The sequence below is a fragment of the Calliphora vicina genome, chromosome 4 (assembly GCF_958450345.1).
Source record: "Calliphora vicina chromosome 4, idCalVici1.1, whole genome shotgun sequence".
NCBI classification, from domain to species: domain Eukaryota; kingdom Metazoa; phylum Arthropoda; class Insecta; order Diptera; family Calliphoridae; genus Calliphora; species Calliphora vicina.
In genome coordinates this window covers 33,200,405-33,222,004 of record NC_088783.1, presented here as the reverse complement: position 1 = coordinate 33,222,004, position 21,600 = coordinate 33,200,405, and the positions used below count along the sequence as shown (strand labels likewise).

At 30.1% G+C, this 21,600-nt stretch overlaps 1 protein-coding gene across 1 annotated transcript in view; it reads right to left on the bottom strand.

Annotated features, from left to right (window-relative positions):
• Window positions 1-21,600, bottom strand: part of CARPA (Carbonic anhydrase-related protein A) — a 56,713-nt gene that overhangs the window by 9,105 nt on the left and 26,008 nt on the right. The window contains exons 2-5 of the mRNA XM_065509166.1: window positions 13,379-13,426; window positions 3,820-3,956; window positions 3,381-3,572; window positions 3,160-3,322 (exon numbers count right to left, since the gene is read on the bottom strand). Of these exons, the coding sequence (XP_065365238.1) occupies window positions 3,160-3,322; window positions 3,381-3,572; window positions 3,820-3,956; window positions 13,379-13,426 (540 nt within the window). The remainder of the gene's footprint in view (window positions 1-3,159; window positions 3,323-3,380; window positions 3,573-3,819; window positions 3,957-13,378; window positions 13,427-21,600) is intronic.

Genomic DNA, 21,600 nt, shown 5'->3' with positions numbered 1-21,600 from the left:
TTTTTTTTCTCGTAGTTTTTTAAATTCTATGAAAACTTACTTTTTTGCACAATGACAGTTAGAAAAAAAACATTAGTTGTTAAAATTGGTCTATATTTGCAAAAGTTATTAAACTTTTTTGAAAAAAAGTTGTAAAAAATATATTGTTTGGTGTTTTTTTGGCTGGGGTGAAAATATTAAAAAAAATTAGAAAAAATTTTTAATATACTCAGCAAGACCTGTAACCATCGCTAGGTGTTTTCCAATTATTTTTTTTTTCACTATAATTAGATAACTCCATTTCTTGAGAAAACGTTGTTTTCGAAAACTAAGAGAGAAATATCGAAATAGAACAAATTCGGGTCACAAGCTCTTTGGGGCCAAATTCTGAACCTAAAAAAATAAAAAACTCGGCTTATTTTTGATATGTATGCTGAATAAAAGGAACAAATATTTTTGGAAAAATCTGGGTAACTCCATTTTTTTCGGAAAAAAGGGGTAAATAAATGTGCTGAGTCAAATAACTAGTTAATGGTTTTCCACAAATGATTACTAAAGTTACCTTAATTCCGTAAAATATAAAAATTAATAATTTGGAAAAAGTAGGTAACTCCATTTTTCGAAAAAGCAATGTACTGACATCGATTTAGGGTTTTAATGCCCAAAGGTAGGTCAAATGGAATCAGAAATCTTTAACATTATTTAAAATTATGTTTTATTTAATGCGCATGCATAATAATATAAATTCATATTAAATAATTAGTGAAAAAAAGTCCATTATATGTTTTCAAAAAGCTAGATCAACCTTTATGTGAATAGCTATTTCTATGCCGACTTACTCATGTCTGTCCGTCTATAGAAAATAGGCTCATATCCAGAATATGAGGGTGGGTCAATATGTCCGTCACTTTTATAATTTCCCGCCTCTTAACTGAAATTGCAGCACTGTTCCTTTGTGTTTGATAGCCATTGATAGCAGACTACCTTGTGACTTGAGGAGAAAATCGAAAAAGTGAGTTTCGTGTGCATATTAAGCATTATTATTTGCGTAAAAAGCCATCACTCAAACCAAGGCTAAACTTTATAAATGGGAACTCTGCTCTATAATGGTAAAACAGTGGTTCACTGAAAGATAGGTGCCACGATTGCTCACAATCTACCACAAACACAATCATGTGACAACTTCGAAGGTGGACGAGTTTTTGCGTCGTTTCGTAACCATTGACGAAACTTGAATCCAACACAACACTCCAGAGACCAAGCAGCATTCAAAAAAGAGTGGTTTTATCGGGGCTCCAAAGAAGACCAAGGTGGGTTTGTCAGTCAATATAGTCATGACAACTGGTTTTTGGGATGCAGTATAATTCAGATTAGCTACTTTCGTAAGGGTAAAGCAATCAATGGCGAATATTATGCTAACTTGTTGGGAAGATTTAATGAGGATTTAAAAACAACGACCACATTTGGCCAAGAAAAAAGTTTTTTTTCACCAGGACAATGCAAGAATAATCCATGAATTTGTGACTATTTGTTGTTTCCAAACGTGAAGAAATGGCTCGGCGGTAAGAAATTTGACTCAAACGTTGAAATCATCTCATAAGCTAATTCCTATTTTGATGACATCGACAAATCTTATTTATTAGAAGGGTTTAAAAAATTTGAGAAATTTTGGACAAAGTATGTGGTGCTCAAAGGAGACTAAATTGAAAAATACAAAGAGTTTTTATCCAAAAACCTGTGTTTAATTCGAAAAGTCACGGACTTATTGACCCGCCCTCATACGATACGAAAAAGTTTCACCCGGAATATTTATTATTGTCGTTCAAAACACTTGGGCTTTTGAAATATTACAGTAGAAACGAATTCTAACTTTTCTAACCACATTCAACTACTAAGGCTTGTCTTATAAAAAAATCGATTGGGAAAAAATAAATTTCTAAGTTTTTGTATAACCTGACAAAATTTCATAAAAGAATGTATTTTTGAAAGGTACGTAAGTTGTCTAGGAGAATTTAATGCAGATTTTTATAAAAAAATAATGTTGGTAACACATGGCTCTTGATTACTTAACTTCATGGTATCTAAGAAAAATATATCCAGGTGTTATTTATAAATATTTCAGTCCCAGTTCTATTGCAACAAGTTTTTCGGTGCATGTAGTATGTAAATAAAATTCAAAATTTATTAAATTATTTAAATGCTGTTTAATGTACTCTCATACATTAACAAATCTAATGTTCCACTAAATATGCCAGCCTGGCACAAGTGGAAGTAAAGTTAAGGCAAGAAATGAATGAAAATAATAGTTAGAAGGAAAAAACCAGAAAAAAAACTAAAAAAATAAACTTGTTTAATAATATAATGGGGGAAACCCGACATTACGTGTTAGTTATGTTGTATATTATAAAATATTTTTATTGGCTTTAATGGGTGGAAAAAAGAAAGTATGCATAATTTTATGCCATTTACTAGTTTCGCTTCGTAGTTTTTTCCGCTGATATTTTTCAGTCGGTGGGTTTGAAAGTTGGGTGCAATTTTTATTTAAATGTAATGTAAACGTGCACGAGTGCATGTTTGTGTTGTTGTTTGTGCAACTACAACGGTATGAAAGGAAAAGGAAATTCACGTAACTGTAAATGTTTTGTAGGCAAAGACGTCAACAACAGAAGCATTTTTATGATGATGATGTTGCCGTCGTCATTTTTGTTTTTGTTGTTGTTGTCGTTCTTCATCTACTTTCAATTCATATTGTGGTAGAGCGCCATTTAGAAAAATATATATTTAAAAAAAAAAACAGAACAGAACTTGTAACATTATAAACTTTACCTAATTTAGAAGAAGCAGAAAAAAATTGTGAATGTTAAAATGAGTTCATTTTTATTTTTCTTGTTTAGTGGCCTAAAAAAATAAGGTCATGATATTTTAAACTATATATAGTTACGAGTATATGCAATTACGTATGGAAGTGTACGAGTATATATGATTTGAAATGACCGGAAATATAAAGACTTGTTAATGCCACAATATTTGACACCTGCTTGTACATGCCAGTCATCAACATGCAGCTAATCACTGTTGTCGGTCGCCCTCCCGCAGTCAACAGAACCACATCATGTTGACCTAAATAATCAATACATGTTTGCAAAATAAAATGTGTAAAGTCATCGTAAACGCACTCACCTCTATATAGCACCTTGTTAAATGTACTTGTTATGATGCGCAATTCAGGATTTGGTGTTTCACCAATTTGTACCATTAGCGAAAGACCAACAATGCCCTGGGATTTATGTTGAGCTTCGGACATATTGTGATACAATTCTTTATTGAAGCCATAGATTTGTATCTAAAAATATGAATAAGTTACATGAAAATAAAAATTTAATGTTATTCTAACTACTTACCTCTCCTGGAAAACTATAACCCTGTATGTAGTGTTCTGATCCACGTGTATTTTCTGTGCCATAGTGTATGTATATCTCCTCAAATTGATACTTGTATGCCAAAGGGCCACCGGATATGTTTACATGTTGCTTTGTATCTTTGTCAACGCGAAAGACAAGCGATTGACCTGTATTGTGTAGTGTACCGGAAACCTAATGATAACAGAGCACAGACACACATTCAAACAGCCATACAGTTATACACAGAGTGACAGAGACATTGTGGTGGCAGGAATAGAGAGAAACCAAAAAAAAAAAACAGAAAATAGAATTTCAAACTTTTGTATTACTTGTTAATTTGTTTAGCAGTTTGTTTCTGTTTAGTTTGTCTGTTTTTCTGCATTTGTGTGCAAAAATTATTTGTTTTCATTCTTGTTATCTTTTTCTTTTGAGCGCTTACCTTGTGCTTATCTATGTGCAGTGGCCGTAGAAAAGGATCAAACAGTAATTTATCTGGCACTACATCGATGGGCGACTGTCGTCTACCTTTGTTGCACATGTTCCATTGTGGATTTATAAGGCCCCAAAAACTTGGTCCTAAAAAAGTAACAAAAACATTAAATTGAAATTCATTAATGCTAAAATTTACTAAGAGCAATTAAGGTTGTGGTACTTTTATAAAAATTAAAATTATATAATATACTGCATTTTAGGTAGTTTTAATAAAGCAGTATGAGTTCCTCATAGTGTTGTCATTCTAGGAAAAAATATTTTTCATTTTCGAATTAATAACATTTTTCATTTAAGAATAAAAAAATTATCCTAACAATAACAGTGCCCAACAGCATTTTTGGATCAGAATAGCGACTCTATAATTCTGAAGTTTAAATTTTTTGATCGAAGGGAGCACTATACTAAAAGAAAAAAAAGTTTTAAGTAAATGTCTGAGAGAATTCTTATTGTCAGAGTTATATTGTAGCATTTAATGGACATACTTTTTGTGGAATATCTTAACCTCTAGATTCTCTCTTTAGGGGTCATATAAAGGGGTCAATAAAAGTCATTTAAAAAACGACATTTAAGGATTAAAATATTCTACGAACATTTTTGCCGAACAGTTGTAAATAAAGCTCTTTACGCTTACATAGAAAAATTACACGCCAAATTGGGTCTCACATTTTTGCATTATGTTCTCCTTCCGGTTCATATAAAAAATGCATATAAATGAAATTTTGGATGAGTGTAGCTTTTTATAGGGACGAAGTAACTGTTAGCAAGTTGTTTCTATTTCATTCGTAATTTTAATCACAAACAAAAATTTTAATCCTCCGTAGAAGATTTTGTAGATCTTCTCAAGGACTATTTATGTTTTAAATATCTGCACTTTCGGTATCTGACTGAAAGTTTTCGGCCTTAAATGTCCGTTTTGAAAGGACTTTTTTGATTTTTCTCAATTCTTGAAATTGACCCCTAAAGAGGTTTAAGATCTTCCACAAAAATTATCCCCATAAAATTCCACAATATAACTCTTACAATAAGAATTCTCACATACATTAACTTACAACATTGTGTTCATTTAGTATAATGATCATTTCGATCAATAAATTAAAACTTTGACCCACTATAAAATAAAAACTCAGATCAGCTGGACTATAAGTTTGTTCTACAAAAGCGGCCTTTACAAGGTCGCTATTCTCTTCCAATGAAAAAGTCTCAATTTGTTGGACAGTGTAATTAAGCCAAGTTATTTATTTTCAATTAAAAATTTAAATAATGGTTTATGAAAACAAAAATGTTGACTGACCTATCTCAACGAAACCAGACCTAAAGTTTATAATTTTTTTTTTCTTGGACCAGCACTCAGCGGATGACCCCTACTCATGCAAAGCATTGTGTTGGAACTAGGAAAATAGGTTATGGGAGGGAGGATAGAGGGAGTAGTGTTTGTGGACATTAGAATTGAATTTTCCTATATTGAAAGTGACAGGAAAGACTTCAGGAGGAAGATTATTCCACATACGGACAGTACTGCTAAAAAACGAATTTTCTCTGTAATGTGTTGTGCGATCCACTGTCCAGTCGACAACGAATTGGTGAGCCCTTGCCGAAGAACGTGTGTTGCGTAAAAAACTACAGGTTTCGGGAACAAGTTCCCTAATTTCTGCAGAGCACATACCATTGTAGTATCGGTAGAACAGTGAAACACAACCCACATTGCGACGATGTTTCAGTGAGTCAATAGAGCTGGATACCCTACTGTCACCGATAACCACCTTCGCCCTCTCCTGTACGCGGTCGAGTAACTCCAAAATAGACTTCGAAGCACCGGCCCACACATGAGAGTTGTATTCCATTTTAGGTCGGATATAAGTGGTGTAAATAGTAAGGAAATCAGATGGAGTGAAGTAATTCTTGCACCGTTTAAGAAACCAAGGCACTTGAATGCTTGAAAAATGTGTTTTGTCCAGCGGACATCGCACTGAATACTCATGCCTAGAACATCAAGAGCTTCTGATTCCTTAATATTTACACCATCCATGAAAACAGATGGAGCAACATGATCTGTTCTGCGTTTGTGTGTTAACATACAACATTTAGTCTTACGTGCGTTGAAATCGACTCTATTCGCACAACCCCATTCAGAGATTGTCACAAGATCTTGGTTAAGCGTATCATTCATGTTTTGCCTCATTGCCCCAATCTCCGACAAGCTTAGTCTATAATTGAATGCATATGAATGGCAAATGTTGCTGTCATCTGCAAAAGAGTAGATAGGATTGGAAGTTTGACGTAGAAGGTCGTTTATAAAGATAAGAAATAGAGTAGGAGAAAGAACGGAGCCTTGAATTGATCTTTAACTCGTTTGATGAGATTCCATCTATAACAACTCGTATAGTGCGATCTCTGAGAAAACTCGATATAAATCGAGAGAAGCTATTACCGACACCAAAAGCAATAAGTTTAAGTCTGTCAGATCGAAATTTTGATATAGTTTCTCATTTAGAAGCTATTTTTATGTAAAAACTTGCTAACTCCATGCTTTTTTTTTAAAAAAACAAGGTAACTCCATAGTTTCTTAAAAAATTACAGGTTTAAAATGATGTTATTTCGAAAACTAAGAGAGAAATAGAGAAATAGAACAAATTCGAATCACGAGTTCTTTGGGTCAAAAAAATTAAAAAAATTACGAATAAAATGAGTCAAATAGTCTATGTTTTACCACAAATGATTACTAAAGTTACCTTAATTCCGTAAAATATAAAAATAAATTTAAAAAATGTTTTTTTTTGGAAAAACTTGGTAACATCAGTTACAAGGTAACTGACATCGATTTACGAGTTTAACGTCAAAAAATGAGTTCAATGGAACCAGAAATCTTATTTAAAACAAGTAAGAAAGAAAACAAGTCTAGAAACCTTGATAATTATCTCAGGCACGTGGAGACGTAATTAAAAAAAATTGGAGAATACAAGTGAACGAAATTAAAAGCAAGCACGTAACGTTTTCACTTAGGAGAGGAAATTGTCCACCAGTGACACTAAACAGCGTGAACATCCCACAGTCTGACCACGTTACATACCTTGGCATTCACTTAGATAGACGTCTTACTTGGCGTCGGCACATAGAAGCCAAGCGGCTCCACATGAAACCAAAAGCTTCTAATTTACACTGGCTAATCCACAACCAATCGAAATTAAGCCTTAACTGCAAAGTCATCCTGTATAAGACAGTCTTAAAACCAATTTGGACATACGGAATCCAATTATGGGGAACAGCAAGCAATACCAGTATAGATCTTATACAGAGGGCACAATCCAAAATTCTTAGAACCATGACGGGAGCTCCGTGGTACATAAGAAACGAGAACATCCACAGAGACTTAGATGTACCCTTGGTCAAGGATGAATTCAGAAAAACTCGTGAAGCTTATTTATCAAAATTATATCATCATCCGAACCCGCTCTCAATGCTACTTACAGTAACTCAAGACAGCTCAAGGCTGCGTAGAGCTGATTTACCACTCATCTAATTTTCCAAATATGATTCTCAATTGACAGAACAATAATTGTCTAGTTTTAAGATTTAATTACATATTATAAGGCCTAGAAATTGAAGGCAGGAATAATATTATAATAAACGTATAAAAAACAAGTAAGAAAGTATGGTCGGTCAAGCCCGACCATATAATACCCTACACTAAGTAAAAGAGAAAAAACATTTTTCTTTTAAAATTTCAATAATTTATATTTTTGAGTGACTTTCGGAAGTGAGCCTTATATGGGGTCTATGACCAATTATGGACCGATCACCATGAAATTAGGTCGTGTGATTTATGTCTATATTAAAGTTAACTATGTTGAATTTTGTGTGTATACCAACATTTTTAAGCGATTTATGCACGTTAAAGTGATTTTCGGAAGCGGGTCTATATGGGAGCTATGACTAATTATGGACCGATCGTAACAAAATTTGGTGACATGAATTTTGTTTACATAGAACTTATTTGGAGCGGAATTTGTGGAGATACATGTATAAATTAAACATTTATGACCGATAAAGTCCAATTTCGGGAGGACATTTGTATGGGTGCTAGGTTAAATAATGGACCGATTTCAGCCAGTTTCAATAGGCTTAATATGTACCAAATTTCATCGAAATATCTTCAAAATTGCGACCTGTACTCTGCGCACAAGGTTTATATGGACAGCCAGCCAGCCGACCAGACGGACGGACATCGTTTAATCGACTCAGAAAGCGATTCTAAGTCGATCGGTATGCTTTAAGGTGGGTGTTAGACTAATATTTTTGGGCGTTACAAACATCTGCACAAACGCATTATACTCTCCCCACTATGGTGGTGTAGGGTATAATTATGTTTTAAGCGCATGCATAATAACATAAATTCATATTAAATAATTAGTGAAATATATTTAAAACTTTAAATGTTTTCCAAATGACCGCAGAATATTATCTGTAAATTATTCTCACTTAGTTCTTGAACAGTTTGTTTTTGATGCGAAATTGTCAACTTTTTAGCCTTTTGGTGTGACCAAATTAGATAATGAAATCTGGACAGATATATTTTAGGATTTGAAAATTATTGCACACCACTGTATATTTTTTCCAGGAATATGTAAATACATAATAAATATATAGTTCATATAACAACATGCATTGAATTCTACATGCAATATGATGCCCAGGGATATTACTAAAAAATTAAAAAGATCTGTTAACTTTTCCTTTTCATCTTTAACGATTTTCAATTCATATGCGGGTGCGAATGTAACTCAATATCCATGATACAAAATCATTCAAATTAAATTTACTGCTTTTTAATTGATATTGTGTGAAAATTTGTATGTAGTTGTTCCGTTTTTTTGCTATTTTTTTTTTCTTACGAAAAAGTGTTCAGGAAATTGATTTTTACCTCTTTTTGTTAAAAAGTTAAAACAGGAAAAAATATAAATAAAAAAAAACATCAGCAAAAAACACAACAATTGTAGATGTATGGATTTATACAAGTTTATGTTTATGTAAGTGTACTACGAGTAGAGTAAAGATGTATGTACGTGGATATGTACGTCCATAACCAAAGGATATTAATACATGTTACCAATTTACAATGTGGTTTCATGTTTTTCATATAGTTTTTTGTCTGTGTTTTATTTTCAATGTTATTGTTACTTTTCAATTCATTCATTCCCATTTAAAATACATATTTTTTTTTATTTTTGAATTTTATGTATTCATAACAACAACAACTTTATTTTTATTTCAACAACAAAGTTTTGTTGTTGATTATTATTGGTCGAATTGTAGTACATTGCAGCGATGCTAAATAAAAAATACAAATTGTACCAACAGGATTGAAAATTTGTACAGTTTTTAGTCCTTAGTCTTTTAGTTAAATGTTCTAAAAAACAATTTTTGTTAAAAATTTTAGCAATTATATATATGATTGTAGTAATTATGTATATGTTTGTAGCAATCATTTTTATGATGTAATACTTTACTTATTGTGTTGTTTTCGAATTATGATTATCATACTCTGAGAACAACATATTATTCATCATGAAGATGATTTCAATAAACATATATTTTTTAATGAAATCATATATGATTGCTACAATTAAGTGAATGGTTACTTAAACATATTATGATTACCGCAATCATATAAATAAATACAGTGACTATAATACTGTTAAAAAATTGTATGGTAAACATGTAGAGTAGCGTGTCCCAAAAAAAATGTTTGTTGGGGCTCAAGCATAATTTGAAAGCTTTAGTGTAAAGTATTTTTGAAATTTTTTTTAGATTTTTCGGAAGAGGTTTAGAGTTCGCTCAAGTCGAGTTTTTGCCAAACATCGGGTTTGTCGGCCTTTTTTTGAATTTTATTTCAAACTGCATTTTTAGTTTTTTTCATTTTCATAAAAATTTTAAAAGTTATAAAGCCTTATTTACAAAATTTATGGAAAAATTTCGAAAAATTGTAATGTGGGCACCTTAATGAGCCAATTCATTACAAAAACTAAACATTTTTGCACACAAAAATAAAGCTCGGACATTTTGCTTTTAAACTGTGTCCTCAAAAGTAATAAAAATCGTGGATCTTGACAAATTAATGAATAAAACTCAAAAAAGGCCGACAAAAACTCGATTTGAGCGACCTCTAAACCACTTCCGAAAAATCTGAAAAAAATATCAAAAATACTTTACCCTATAAGCTTTCAAATTATGCTTGAGCACCCATAAAAATAAGAAAAAAAATGTTGGGACACACTAATGTACAGCTTCACTCAAGAGGGGATGAGATTGTAATTTTCCTCCCCAAAATCGAAAAGTTTTCATATAACGAACAAGAAAAATGTAGAACAACTTTAGATCTGCCCCGCCAAATGGTTGACTTGGATCATCGCTTGGGCAAGAGTATATATAATAGAGTGGGTTAATTTGCATGCATTAAAAAAAATGGATAAAGCGGTAGTCAAAATCGTAATCTACGACGAATTCTAAACAGGTTTTCCGAAGAAACCATGGGTATAAAATCAAAATCGAGCTTCCTGTTTTTAACTCCAAACTTCTCAATTCGTATTTTATATGTTTACTGAAATATGCTGACATTTTATTGAGCATTTTAAAAAACTCGACAATAAATTGCTAATCTTGAATTGTTATTGAAAAATCCAACAATTCCCAAAAAACTTTTCAAAAATCCCAAAATTAAGTAAAATATAGTTTTAGAAATATTTTTTGTAGCTCTCTTTAAATTCTACATATATAAAATTCTTTCAAATCGGATCGAGAAAAAAAATTTCGTATAATTTTTAATATACCTGAGATACCCCTATTTGGGGCCTTGAACTCCGCCCCACCTTAGTTTTGAATGTTCAAATTCAAAACTTAAGGTAAAGTACACCTCCTCTATAGTCGTATTGTATTATCGGTTTTGAAGTTGCAGATTTGTTTGCACTTTTTTTTTCATTTCTCCCATTGCTCGGTTTTATGTTCTCGCACAACCACGATATGAAATTTATTAACCAACCTCGGGTGAAGTTTATTATTAATCTTCTCCTTTTGCAAAGATTCATCTTTTCTGCCTTTCGAACAAGCCCAACCATACTCAGGTTTCTTAAAAGGCTCAATAAAATATATAAGTAATAACAATATAAAATACGAATCACGTTGAAAACGGGAAGCTCGATTTTGATTTTAGACCGAAAAAATTTACCCACTCCAATATACATATATATAAGTTTGTAATTCCGTTTGAAATTTCAACAATTTTCATTCGCGATTCCACAAAGTATATATTCAGGATCGTTATAGATAGTGGAGTCGATATGGCAATACTCGTCTGTCCATCTGACCGTCAGTATTTTGAAATCAACTTTCCGTACCCTTCAAATTACTTAACATACATGATTAATACATCAATATGTGCGCTACCGGTTCGGTTGCTATTTAAAATCGAGAAAATCTGCGAACAAGTGGCTGAGTTCTAAGGAAAGAACCAGGACAACATTGATTTTTTTATCTCTTATTGATCTATATCTGGAATATAAAGTCATATAGACAATATGGATATCTAATGATCGAAACTTCAAAGACATTTGCAATGGTGAGTATAAGGCCATAGTAGATCGGACCTACAATGGGTCAAAATCGGAAGAAATATTTTTTTCATCAAAAATATTTTTTTGTCATAAAAAATTAAAAAAAAAAATCGGAAATTTCGGAAAAAGTTAAAACAATTTTTTTGCCATAAAATTTTTTTCACCAATAAATTAAAAAAAAACAATTTTTTAAAACTAATTTTTAAAAAATATTTAAAATTTTTATTTTCGAGTAGGTATAATTTAGTGAAGGGCATATAAGATTCAGACGAATAACATACGAATATAGCTCTCTTACTTATTTCTATTGGTTTAATTTTAATATGAGATCAAAATTTGTAATTATCTCATTGATAGTTATTAACATTTTTAAATTAGGTATTTTGCACGCATCTTTTAAGAAATATGTTTTTTGAAACTGTAAACTAAAGCTAATTTCTAACTAAAGAAATTTATACATTTTGAAAACATGTATACCAAAAATTAACTAATTCGGAAGAGTAAAGATTAAAAAGATTATTTTTTGGTTTGAAATTTTTCGTTTTAATTGTACTGAAAAAAGTATAATGGTGTCAATTGCTTTTATCCCCGATTCTCACCAGATAGATAAACAAACATACTGACTAAGTAACAGTTTGTATGCTCACATATTTTGCAATTTACAAATGTATATGTATCTACTATGTTATTATTATTTCGTCTTTCTCCGTCTCTGTTGCCTCACTGTATCACTGCATTTGTAAATGAATTTTCATTAAATATTTAACATTTTGTTGTTAAGTTACCTTAACTTAACACTCAGTTTTTCATTTATTATTTTTTTTTATAATTTTTTGCTTTATTTTCTTTGTGTGTCTACGTCTGTGTGCACAGTGTTGTTATTGTATATATGAATAATATAGATTTTTTATTATTTATTTACTGTTTTTTGCTGTTATAAATTTGTATCTGTTAAGTTGCAATGTTCGTGTCAAACTAAATGATGGCTCTGTGACATTATGGATGACAGTGGCCGAGTTATAATTTAACTTTTTTTTATTTTTTATTTTTGCATTTTATTTTGTTGGTTGTTTATTGCACTTTCGTATAACGACAATAAATGTTTTGTTGATAAAACCATTACGGGTTTTTATTGCCGAGTTCTTTGTTTGTTGTCGAATTGTTTTGCTTCCGGTGGTAGTTTTAAATTGAAAATATAAATGAAAGTTATTTGTTGTGATTTTTTTATTTTTCTGTATTACATATACATAGATTTGCATACATGTATCTACACTGTTTCCAACTGAATGGAGAAAAACTAATTCATAAGATAAGGTCTCACATACAACAAATATTTTTTTAAAAAAGCAACTATTTTAAGCACAATACAAATGTGCTTACAAATGTAAATCACTAAGTTAAATAAAACTAAAAACTTAATGTAATTTATTCGAAGTAAAATATAAACCTCAAAAATTCAAGCATTTTGTTGGAATTTGACTTGATTGCAAATATAATTATGTTTTAAACTTGAATAATATTTAAAAATTTAATGTTCTTGGTTCACATTGGGAAATTGTGCAAATAAGTTCATATACATACAATAATAGTAGCACTTGCAGTAAATGTATAACAAAATTTGAATGCATGTCTATAGACTATATTTCTACATACTGCATATTAATATATAAATGTATGTATATATTTAATTGGTTTAATTCTATAAATGTTTTTCATGTTATTTATTTTCATGTTTGCTTCTTTTTAATAGTGATGGCTAGAGAATGATTTTTTATTTTTTATATTTTGACAACAAAAATTAAAATTTTAATTGACTATTTATTATACAAGTATATACGTGTATAATAGTCTTTTAAAACATTTAAAAACACATCTTTATTGACATTTTCATTAAAAACTTACCGGATATACCGTCATATGTCCACCATTCTTCCCAACTGGCTTTTATACCTGCAAAGAAACAAAAGAATACAAACAAAATGTTAAAAATTGTAATATGGAAAAATTGTTATTGCATTATTCGTTATATAGCACATATTTTGGCAGACATTGCACAAATTGCGCACATATTTTTACACATTAGGGTGGCCATTATTTTTCTGTTATTAAATTTTCGATGCTCCCAAGATCTAAAATTTTTCTTAGCCAACTTAAAACCAAATGATGTAAATTTGAGGTTGGACATTTTAATTCAAGTTTCAAGTTTTGGGTCAAATGTAAAAAAATTTAATTAAAAATAGTTTTTATATTTCGTTTACCCATTAAAAACTATTTTGTAGAAAAAAATTTTGATAAAAAAAATTTTGATGCAAAAAAAAATTCCATAATTTATATTACTAAAAAATGTGTTTTAAATAAATTTGGCCATAATCACATAGTTACAGTCTAATTTATATATATTGTTACGAAATTGCACATCAAATTTGAATTTAACGGTTTTAACGTTTGGTTTCAACATCCAACATCTTTTGTATATATAAGTGGATACTTCTACTTATCAGCACTGCCAACATTAACTGTTAAAGCTGCTAAGATTAACATTATGGCTGCTGAATGCTCTAGAAATAGAACAGTCTAGTTTTGTCCCTTAGAAAATTCATGAAACTACTAGAAGATGGCACTGTATATATGACTAGTAACAGCGAGTTGCAGAGTTAGTTATAATAGTATATAATAGACGTGGTCTACTATATACTATAACTTGCCGGTTTATTCGTGTAAATTATAATGTATGTGTATTAAATGAAAGTGATTATTTAAAATGTTGTTAAATAAATAAAGAATTGTTACAATTGATCACTTTTATTAGAAACTAGTTGACCGCGCCGCCTTCGCCCGGTAGCTTTTACTAATGTTAGTTCTTCAAGTCTCTCCAACCCATATACACCTGCCTACAAATTTATTTACAAATAAAATATCTAAATTTATTCTGCATACTTTAGGGAGCTTTTTTATTACGGTTGACTGGAATCAAAAAAAAAAAAATTCCGAAATTTACCCCGAAATTTCTGAATTTTTTTCTTTACAAACCATCTCTTGAAAATTTCGAATGGTTTTTATATTTTATGAAACAGTTACATATGTCGGCAATAATTCCTCATGTTTATTATTTTAATTTTATTTCTTTTACTATTTTTAAAAATTAGTTTAATTTTAGACACTTTTTTTAACTTAAGGTAATTGTAGAAATTTGCCCCTAGCAACGAGGGGGTTGATCACGTCGGGATATAGTTTTTTATTAGCTAAAAGATGAGACTTAACATTCGTACCAACATTTTTCAGAAATTCCACCTTTTTCACATATAAAAATTTTTTTGAAGAATTTAATTTTTACTGTTCGAAAAATCAGCGGAGCGAAATGGGTTAAGAAATAAATTTAACAAATTTGCTACCAAAAACTTAATTTCGTCAAAATGCTTTAATTTCCAGTCAGTCCCCACACTAACCTATTATATACACAGAGAACATTTGTACAAGTTTTTTAACAATATTATAGTCGCTTCAACTATTTATTTGATCACGGTAATATTGTAAGGTTAAGATTCACATGATTATCGCAATAATATATATGATTGTAGTAAATAAATATATGTTTTTTGGCAATCCTGTTCATAATTAATCATTATATCATAATATATCGAGCCCTTAGCGCCAAATTATAGTAAGCGACATTTTTAAAATTTTTGTTTTATTGCAGAAATTAAAATTTTATGGGCCGACTGATGTTTTAGCTTTCTCAGAATATCAAAATTGTTAATAACATCAAAAATATAAGGGGGTAAGATTTTATCGTAAGTCAATTTTACAGTAAACAAATTTAACATAAGCGAAACACAGTGGGCGAAAAAGAGGGAAATAAATCTGTAACTTCTAAATAGTTATATTACTTTGAATGAAATTTCACGTGCGTAAAGAAGAAGTGTTGTCGAGTTTATGTTTTGAACGTGGACCTCATGGGCCCACCAGGGGCGCGACCAAGGTCCCTCAAAGTAGGACACATCGGGTATGTTACATTTTTAAAACGATATTATTTCTTGGTTTGAGTTCCGATTTCAAAAATATTACACATGTAGAATCTTCTCATCGAGCACTACAAAAAATCTCGTCGTAGCTATCAATTATCTATTATAGCTTAGGAGATATTCGCATTTGAAAATTACTTTTCAACATTTTTACCCACCCTACTCCAGTTTTTTGATAACAGCGTATCCAAATATTTCCCGATTCTCTCCAGTTTTCCTTTATTGGACTAACAATGTATGTGTCAAATGGAGAAAGAATTGTTTAAAAATAATGACTAAGTCCAAAGTTATATGCCTTGAATTTAAAAAATTTTTAAAAAGCAATTTTTCGGTATTTTTTTGGGTAAAAAGAACTTTTTTTCTTTTTAAGTTATCGCAAAAATTTGTAAGACGATGTATAAGGAATTTTTACTTTCTGAAAGCTTAGTCTTCATAAAATATTTCAAAAGTTTTATGTAAAATAAAACTTTAGGCCAAAAATTCTCAAATCACGTATCGGATATCAAAATATAGTAAACGATTATAGGTGGCTCAATATGTTTCTAATTATTTTGTAAAGGGTCCCGATAACCCCGACCCTGGTATAGATATTATAGCCAAAAAACTAAAAATTACCATTTTTGGAATTTTTCAACACTTTTTTGGGAATAATAAATTTCAAAATTCGTTTTTAGTTTTCCATTTTAAATAGAACAAGTAAGAGTACTATATTCGGCCGTGCCGAATCTTAAATACCCTCCACCTAAATATGATGGTATAAAAGCTGAAATAATATAACAATTGTTAGAAAGACTAGTTTACGCAGAACATATTTTATTTCAAATGTACAACAAATTGTATATAATTCAGCAATTTATAACTGAAATTCCTATTAGAACGTTTGACACAGTTAATTATTGTCTTTTAATTGAGAAATTGTCGTCTAAATTTAATTTTTCTAAATCTTCGTGTAAATTCCATTGTTGGAACTGGGTTAAACGATCTACAATATCTGAGTGTCAAAGTGGCGCACAGTGGTATGAGAAAAAAAAAGAGGGAAACAAATCTGTAACTTCTAAACCCTTAGTCCGATTTTAATGAAATTTCACATGCGCAAAGGGGAAGTGTTGTCGAGTTTAAGTCTGGACCTCAACATTTTTCCCTTTTAACCTCAAGTGAAGAAACAGAGTATAAAAAAGGGTATACAAATATATTTAGACAAATTTCAAAATATTTGGTTGTGGGACTTATGTGTTAGCTATGACCTATTATCGTTCGATTATTATAAAATATTTTAACGTGATTTTTATGTATTTATATGAGAGCTGGTGCCAATTATGGGCCAATATTCACAAAATTCAGTATTATGATTTTTGAATACAAATTACTGATCTGTATACTATTTTTATTTAATATATGGATGCTATGACCTATTATGGTCCTAAGTATTTAAGGGCTATTTTTGTAGAATTTCATATAAACAACGCTATTAACAAGAATGGATCTTATGTGGAAGCTATGCCGAATTATGCACCAATATTTAAAAAATCTTGTAGTACGATTATTGGATACAAATTACTCATCGGTGTAAAATTTTGGTTGAGTGTAGATTTTTATGGATGTTTGTGCAGGGTAATGTGTTTTCCTGAAGTAGTTCTTATATGGAGGTTATGACCAATTATGGGCCTATCATCATAAAATTTTATACATCGATTTTTGTATATATTGAATAAATTTGTTTTGAATTTCAACCTGATAACTATATTTGTAAGAAATTTATGAGGATATTAGTGATTTTCGGGAGTAGACCTTATATGGGAGCTATGGTTAAATATGGACCGATATTCACAAAATCCAGAAGTATGATTACTGGATTCAAATTACTGGATCTGTGCGTAATTTCATTTTGATATCGATATGTTTTTAATACTTTTTAAGGTTAATATCTTTTTTCGGAAATGGGCCTTATAGGGGAGCTATGACCAATTATCGGCCAATCTGCATAAAATTTGGTACAGTGATATCTATATATATGAGTATAAATTTTGTCGAATTTTAGCATGATAAATTTATAAGAGATTTATGAGTACTTAACTGATTTTTGGAAGTGGACCTTATATGGGAGCTATGGTCAAATATGGACCGATATTCACAAAATCCAGTAGTATGATTTCTACATATAAACTATGGATGTGTGTGAAATTTTGTTTTGATATTGATATTTTTTAGATATTTATGTAGGTTATTGTGTTTTTCGGAAGTGGTCCTTATATGGGAGCTATAACCAATTATCGGCCGATTTTCATAGAATTATGTACAGCGATTTTGGTATATATGGGGATTATTCGTGTCGAATTTCAACTTGATAGCGATATTTATAAGACATTTATGCTTATTTAAGAGATTTTCGGAAGTGTACTTTATATGGGGGCTATGGTCAAATATGGGCCGATCCACGAAAAATTTTGTAATATAATTTCTTTTACCACGAAACTTATTTTCGCTGAATTTCATGTGGATATTCATATTCTGTAGGCATTTATAGACCATATAACCATATTTCGGGAAGAAATTTGTATGGGAGCTAGGAGAAATCTTGGACCGATTCTTATAATTTTAACCAGAGTTACTCCTTTTATCATAAAAGTAACGAGTGCAAAATTTTATGATATTAGCTGCAATATATTTACAAAAAATGTCCAAAAATATATGAAAATTATCAATTTTTTTTTTAGGTTGTCCCACATTTTCATTCATAACTTTGGTTCCACTGTACCGATTTCGCTGATTTTCAATACCAAACTGCTTAGGAGAACAATAAACATTCTTTTTGCAAGTTTAACCATTTTGTTTGTCTATTTTGGACGTGAGCGTGTTTTACACAGACAGACAGACAGACAGACGGACAGACAGACGGACATGGCTCAATCGACTTAAAATTTCATAAGGATCAATAATATATATACTTTGTTGGGTCTCAGATGAATATTTCTCAATGTTACACACGGAATGACAAACTTATATATACCCTCATTCACCACTTATGGTGGTGGAGGGTATAAAAATTTACATAACTGTGAAATTTCATTAAAAACTATTCATAAATAAAAATTTAATTTCAATTCGAAAAATTTTTATTTATGCAAAAATTCAATAAAAAAGGTTTTTTTTGTCATATTTTTCTATAAAGTATTCCATGAATTTTTAGTTGTCAAAAGTTATAAATATTTTTGAAAAATAGACAAATAGCTTAAACGAAATTATATTATCTATAGCATCATAACATTTTTAATTCTATGTATAAATTTCAAAATAATCAAAAAAAACCTTCTCCTGTAAAATTTGTGTTTTGTCGCTTACGATAATTTGGCGCTAAGGGCTCGATATGGTTGTCAGAATATGATATCCATATGCAAAGAACTACATAATCCTTCATCATAAAAATGGTTGTCACAAACATATAGTTATTTACTGCCATCATATATATGATTGATATAATCATGTGAATCGTAACTTTACCAAAAAATTTTTAAATGGTTAGAGTAAACAAGTAAAACTATAGTTTTTTTTCTTTGTGTGGATGCTAATCAGTAAAAATTGTATTTAAAGATGTTTGGGTTTTTAGATGACAGACCTATCGAAATGGCCACCCTAATGTACATATATACGTAAATAGATGCGAAGATAGTTGTATCTGTGCTTGTATAAGTGTTTTCTATTTATAGAGCTTTTTGCTAAGAAATCAATACCATGGCACCATAAAGTCTGTTTAACTTTGGTAAATAATGTCTGGCATTGTGACGCCAAAGTAAACCAGAAAATATGGTTTATTTAAGGGATTTAAGCAAGTATATACTTAATAACATAACTGAAGATAGGGATGCTTTATTTGTGTACTTAATATTTATAAGTAGTATAGTTCATAAACATCCAAAAACTACAGAAGTATGTCAATAAATATAACGATTTAATATTTAAGAATTATTTATTGATAGTGCTTTTCTTCAGAGAAATTCTGTAAAGAGCTATAAAATTCTAAAATATTTTAATCTTAGTTTAGTAAGATGCAATAAACAAAAATTCAATACGTTTGTCAAAATTTACTTGATATCTTTTGATAAATTTATACATACAGCATATTTTTGTCATACTTATATCAAAATATTTTAAACTTTGAATGGTACATAAATAACACCGTGCTACGATGGAAAACAAATTTGGAAAACGACCTAGCGTAGGTTATTGTGTCAAAACATTTCCAAAACACCCTCAAATTCAGAAGTTATTCTGAAAAAACCGTTTTCATTTATGTCCGTGAACTTATCGATTTTCAACTCAGTCAGTCTCTGTCCGACTTTAAATTTTTTAACGGGCTTAAAAAGAAAACTGATTTTTTTATACATTTGTTAGTTATAAGTATTGTTTTTGTTAGGAATATCTAAAACAAAAACAAAATTTATCAACATTTTTGATTTTAATCGCTTTTCATTGCTTATTTTGATATGGAAGCTTATACAAATTTATACCAATGTATTAAGTAAATTTAGTTCTTATTACCTTTTTTGACTGATAATGAAAAAACAAAAAACTATAAAAAAAAATGTTTTCAAATTTTAATTTACAAGGTAAATTTTGTGGAACTTTTTTTCGAAAAAGTTTAATAACTTTTGCAAGTATAAACCGATTTTAACAACTAATATCTCGTTTTTGTCTACATAAAATTGGCTATAAATTACTGTGCAAAAAATAGGGTTTCATAGACAAAATTTAAAATAACTATTGTTGAATTTGAAAAATTAGGAAAAAATAAAAAAGAAAGCCAAACTATTTATAAAAACTTAAACAATTTCTAGGAATATAGATCTTATACATACATTTTATGAAAGATTAATTCTTTATCTAACTATAATTGTTTAAAGTTTTGAAATCGGTCTAAAAATGTGTGAGTTAGAGGTTCTAAAGTACTACGACCTACCCTAAAACAGTTTTTTCAAAAATAACTAAATATTTTGAGGGTGTTTCAAAATCTTTGAAAATGGTTTTAGTATGTCCTCACCTAGGCCTACAAACTCCACTAGGTGGCTTTTCAAGTTCTGATAAAAAGTGTCATTTTGAAGCAGAGTGTAATATTCAATAAGATTGATAATGATATCTACTTGATAATTTTTCTATAAATTTTAATGAAAAACATGTTTATGTCACATTGTTGTCTATATCAAAATATCGAGCCCTTAGCGCCAAATTATCGTAAGCGACATTTTTAAAATTTTTTTTTTATTGCAAAAATTAAAATTTTATGGACCGACTGATGTTTTAGCGTTCTCAGAATATCAAAATTGTTAATAACTTCAAAATTATAGGGGGTAAGATTTTATCGTAAGTCAATGTTTACATTTTACAGTAAACGAATTTTATCGTAAGCGACACATAGTGGTGTAGAAAAAAAAGAAGGAAATAAATCTGTAACTTCTAAATGGTTAGATTGGTTTGAATGAAATTTCACATGCGCAAAGAAGAAGTGTTCTCGAGTTTAAGTTCTGAACGCTCACCTTATGGGCCCACCAAGGCCGCGAACAAGGGTCCTCAAAGTAGGACACCTCGGGTATATTACATTTTTAAAATGATCATATTTCTTCGTTTGTGTACCGATTTCAAAAAAATTACACACATAAAATCTTTTCATCGAGTGCTACAAAAGACCTAGTAGTAGGTATCAATTGTCTCTTATAGCTTAGGAGATATTCGCATTTCAAAAATTAAATTTTCAAATTTTTTACCCATCCCACTCCAGTTTTTTGATAACAGCGTATCCAAATATTTTCCGATATTCTCCAGTTTTCCTTCATTGGAATAACAATATACGTATGTGCCAAATAAGAAAATAACTGTTTAAAAATAATGACTAAGTCCAAAGTTATATGCATTTGAATTTAAAAAATTTTTAAAAGCCGATTTTTCGCAAATTTTTTGGGAAAAAAGAACTTTTTTTCTTTTTAAGTTATCGCAAAAAATTTCTAAGAGGATGTATAAGGATTTTATACTTTCTGAAAAATAGATTTTCATAAAATATTTTAAATGAAAAACAAATTAAAAATTTTTGTTACCAAGGGGACCAGGTCCATT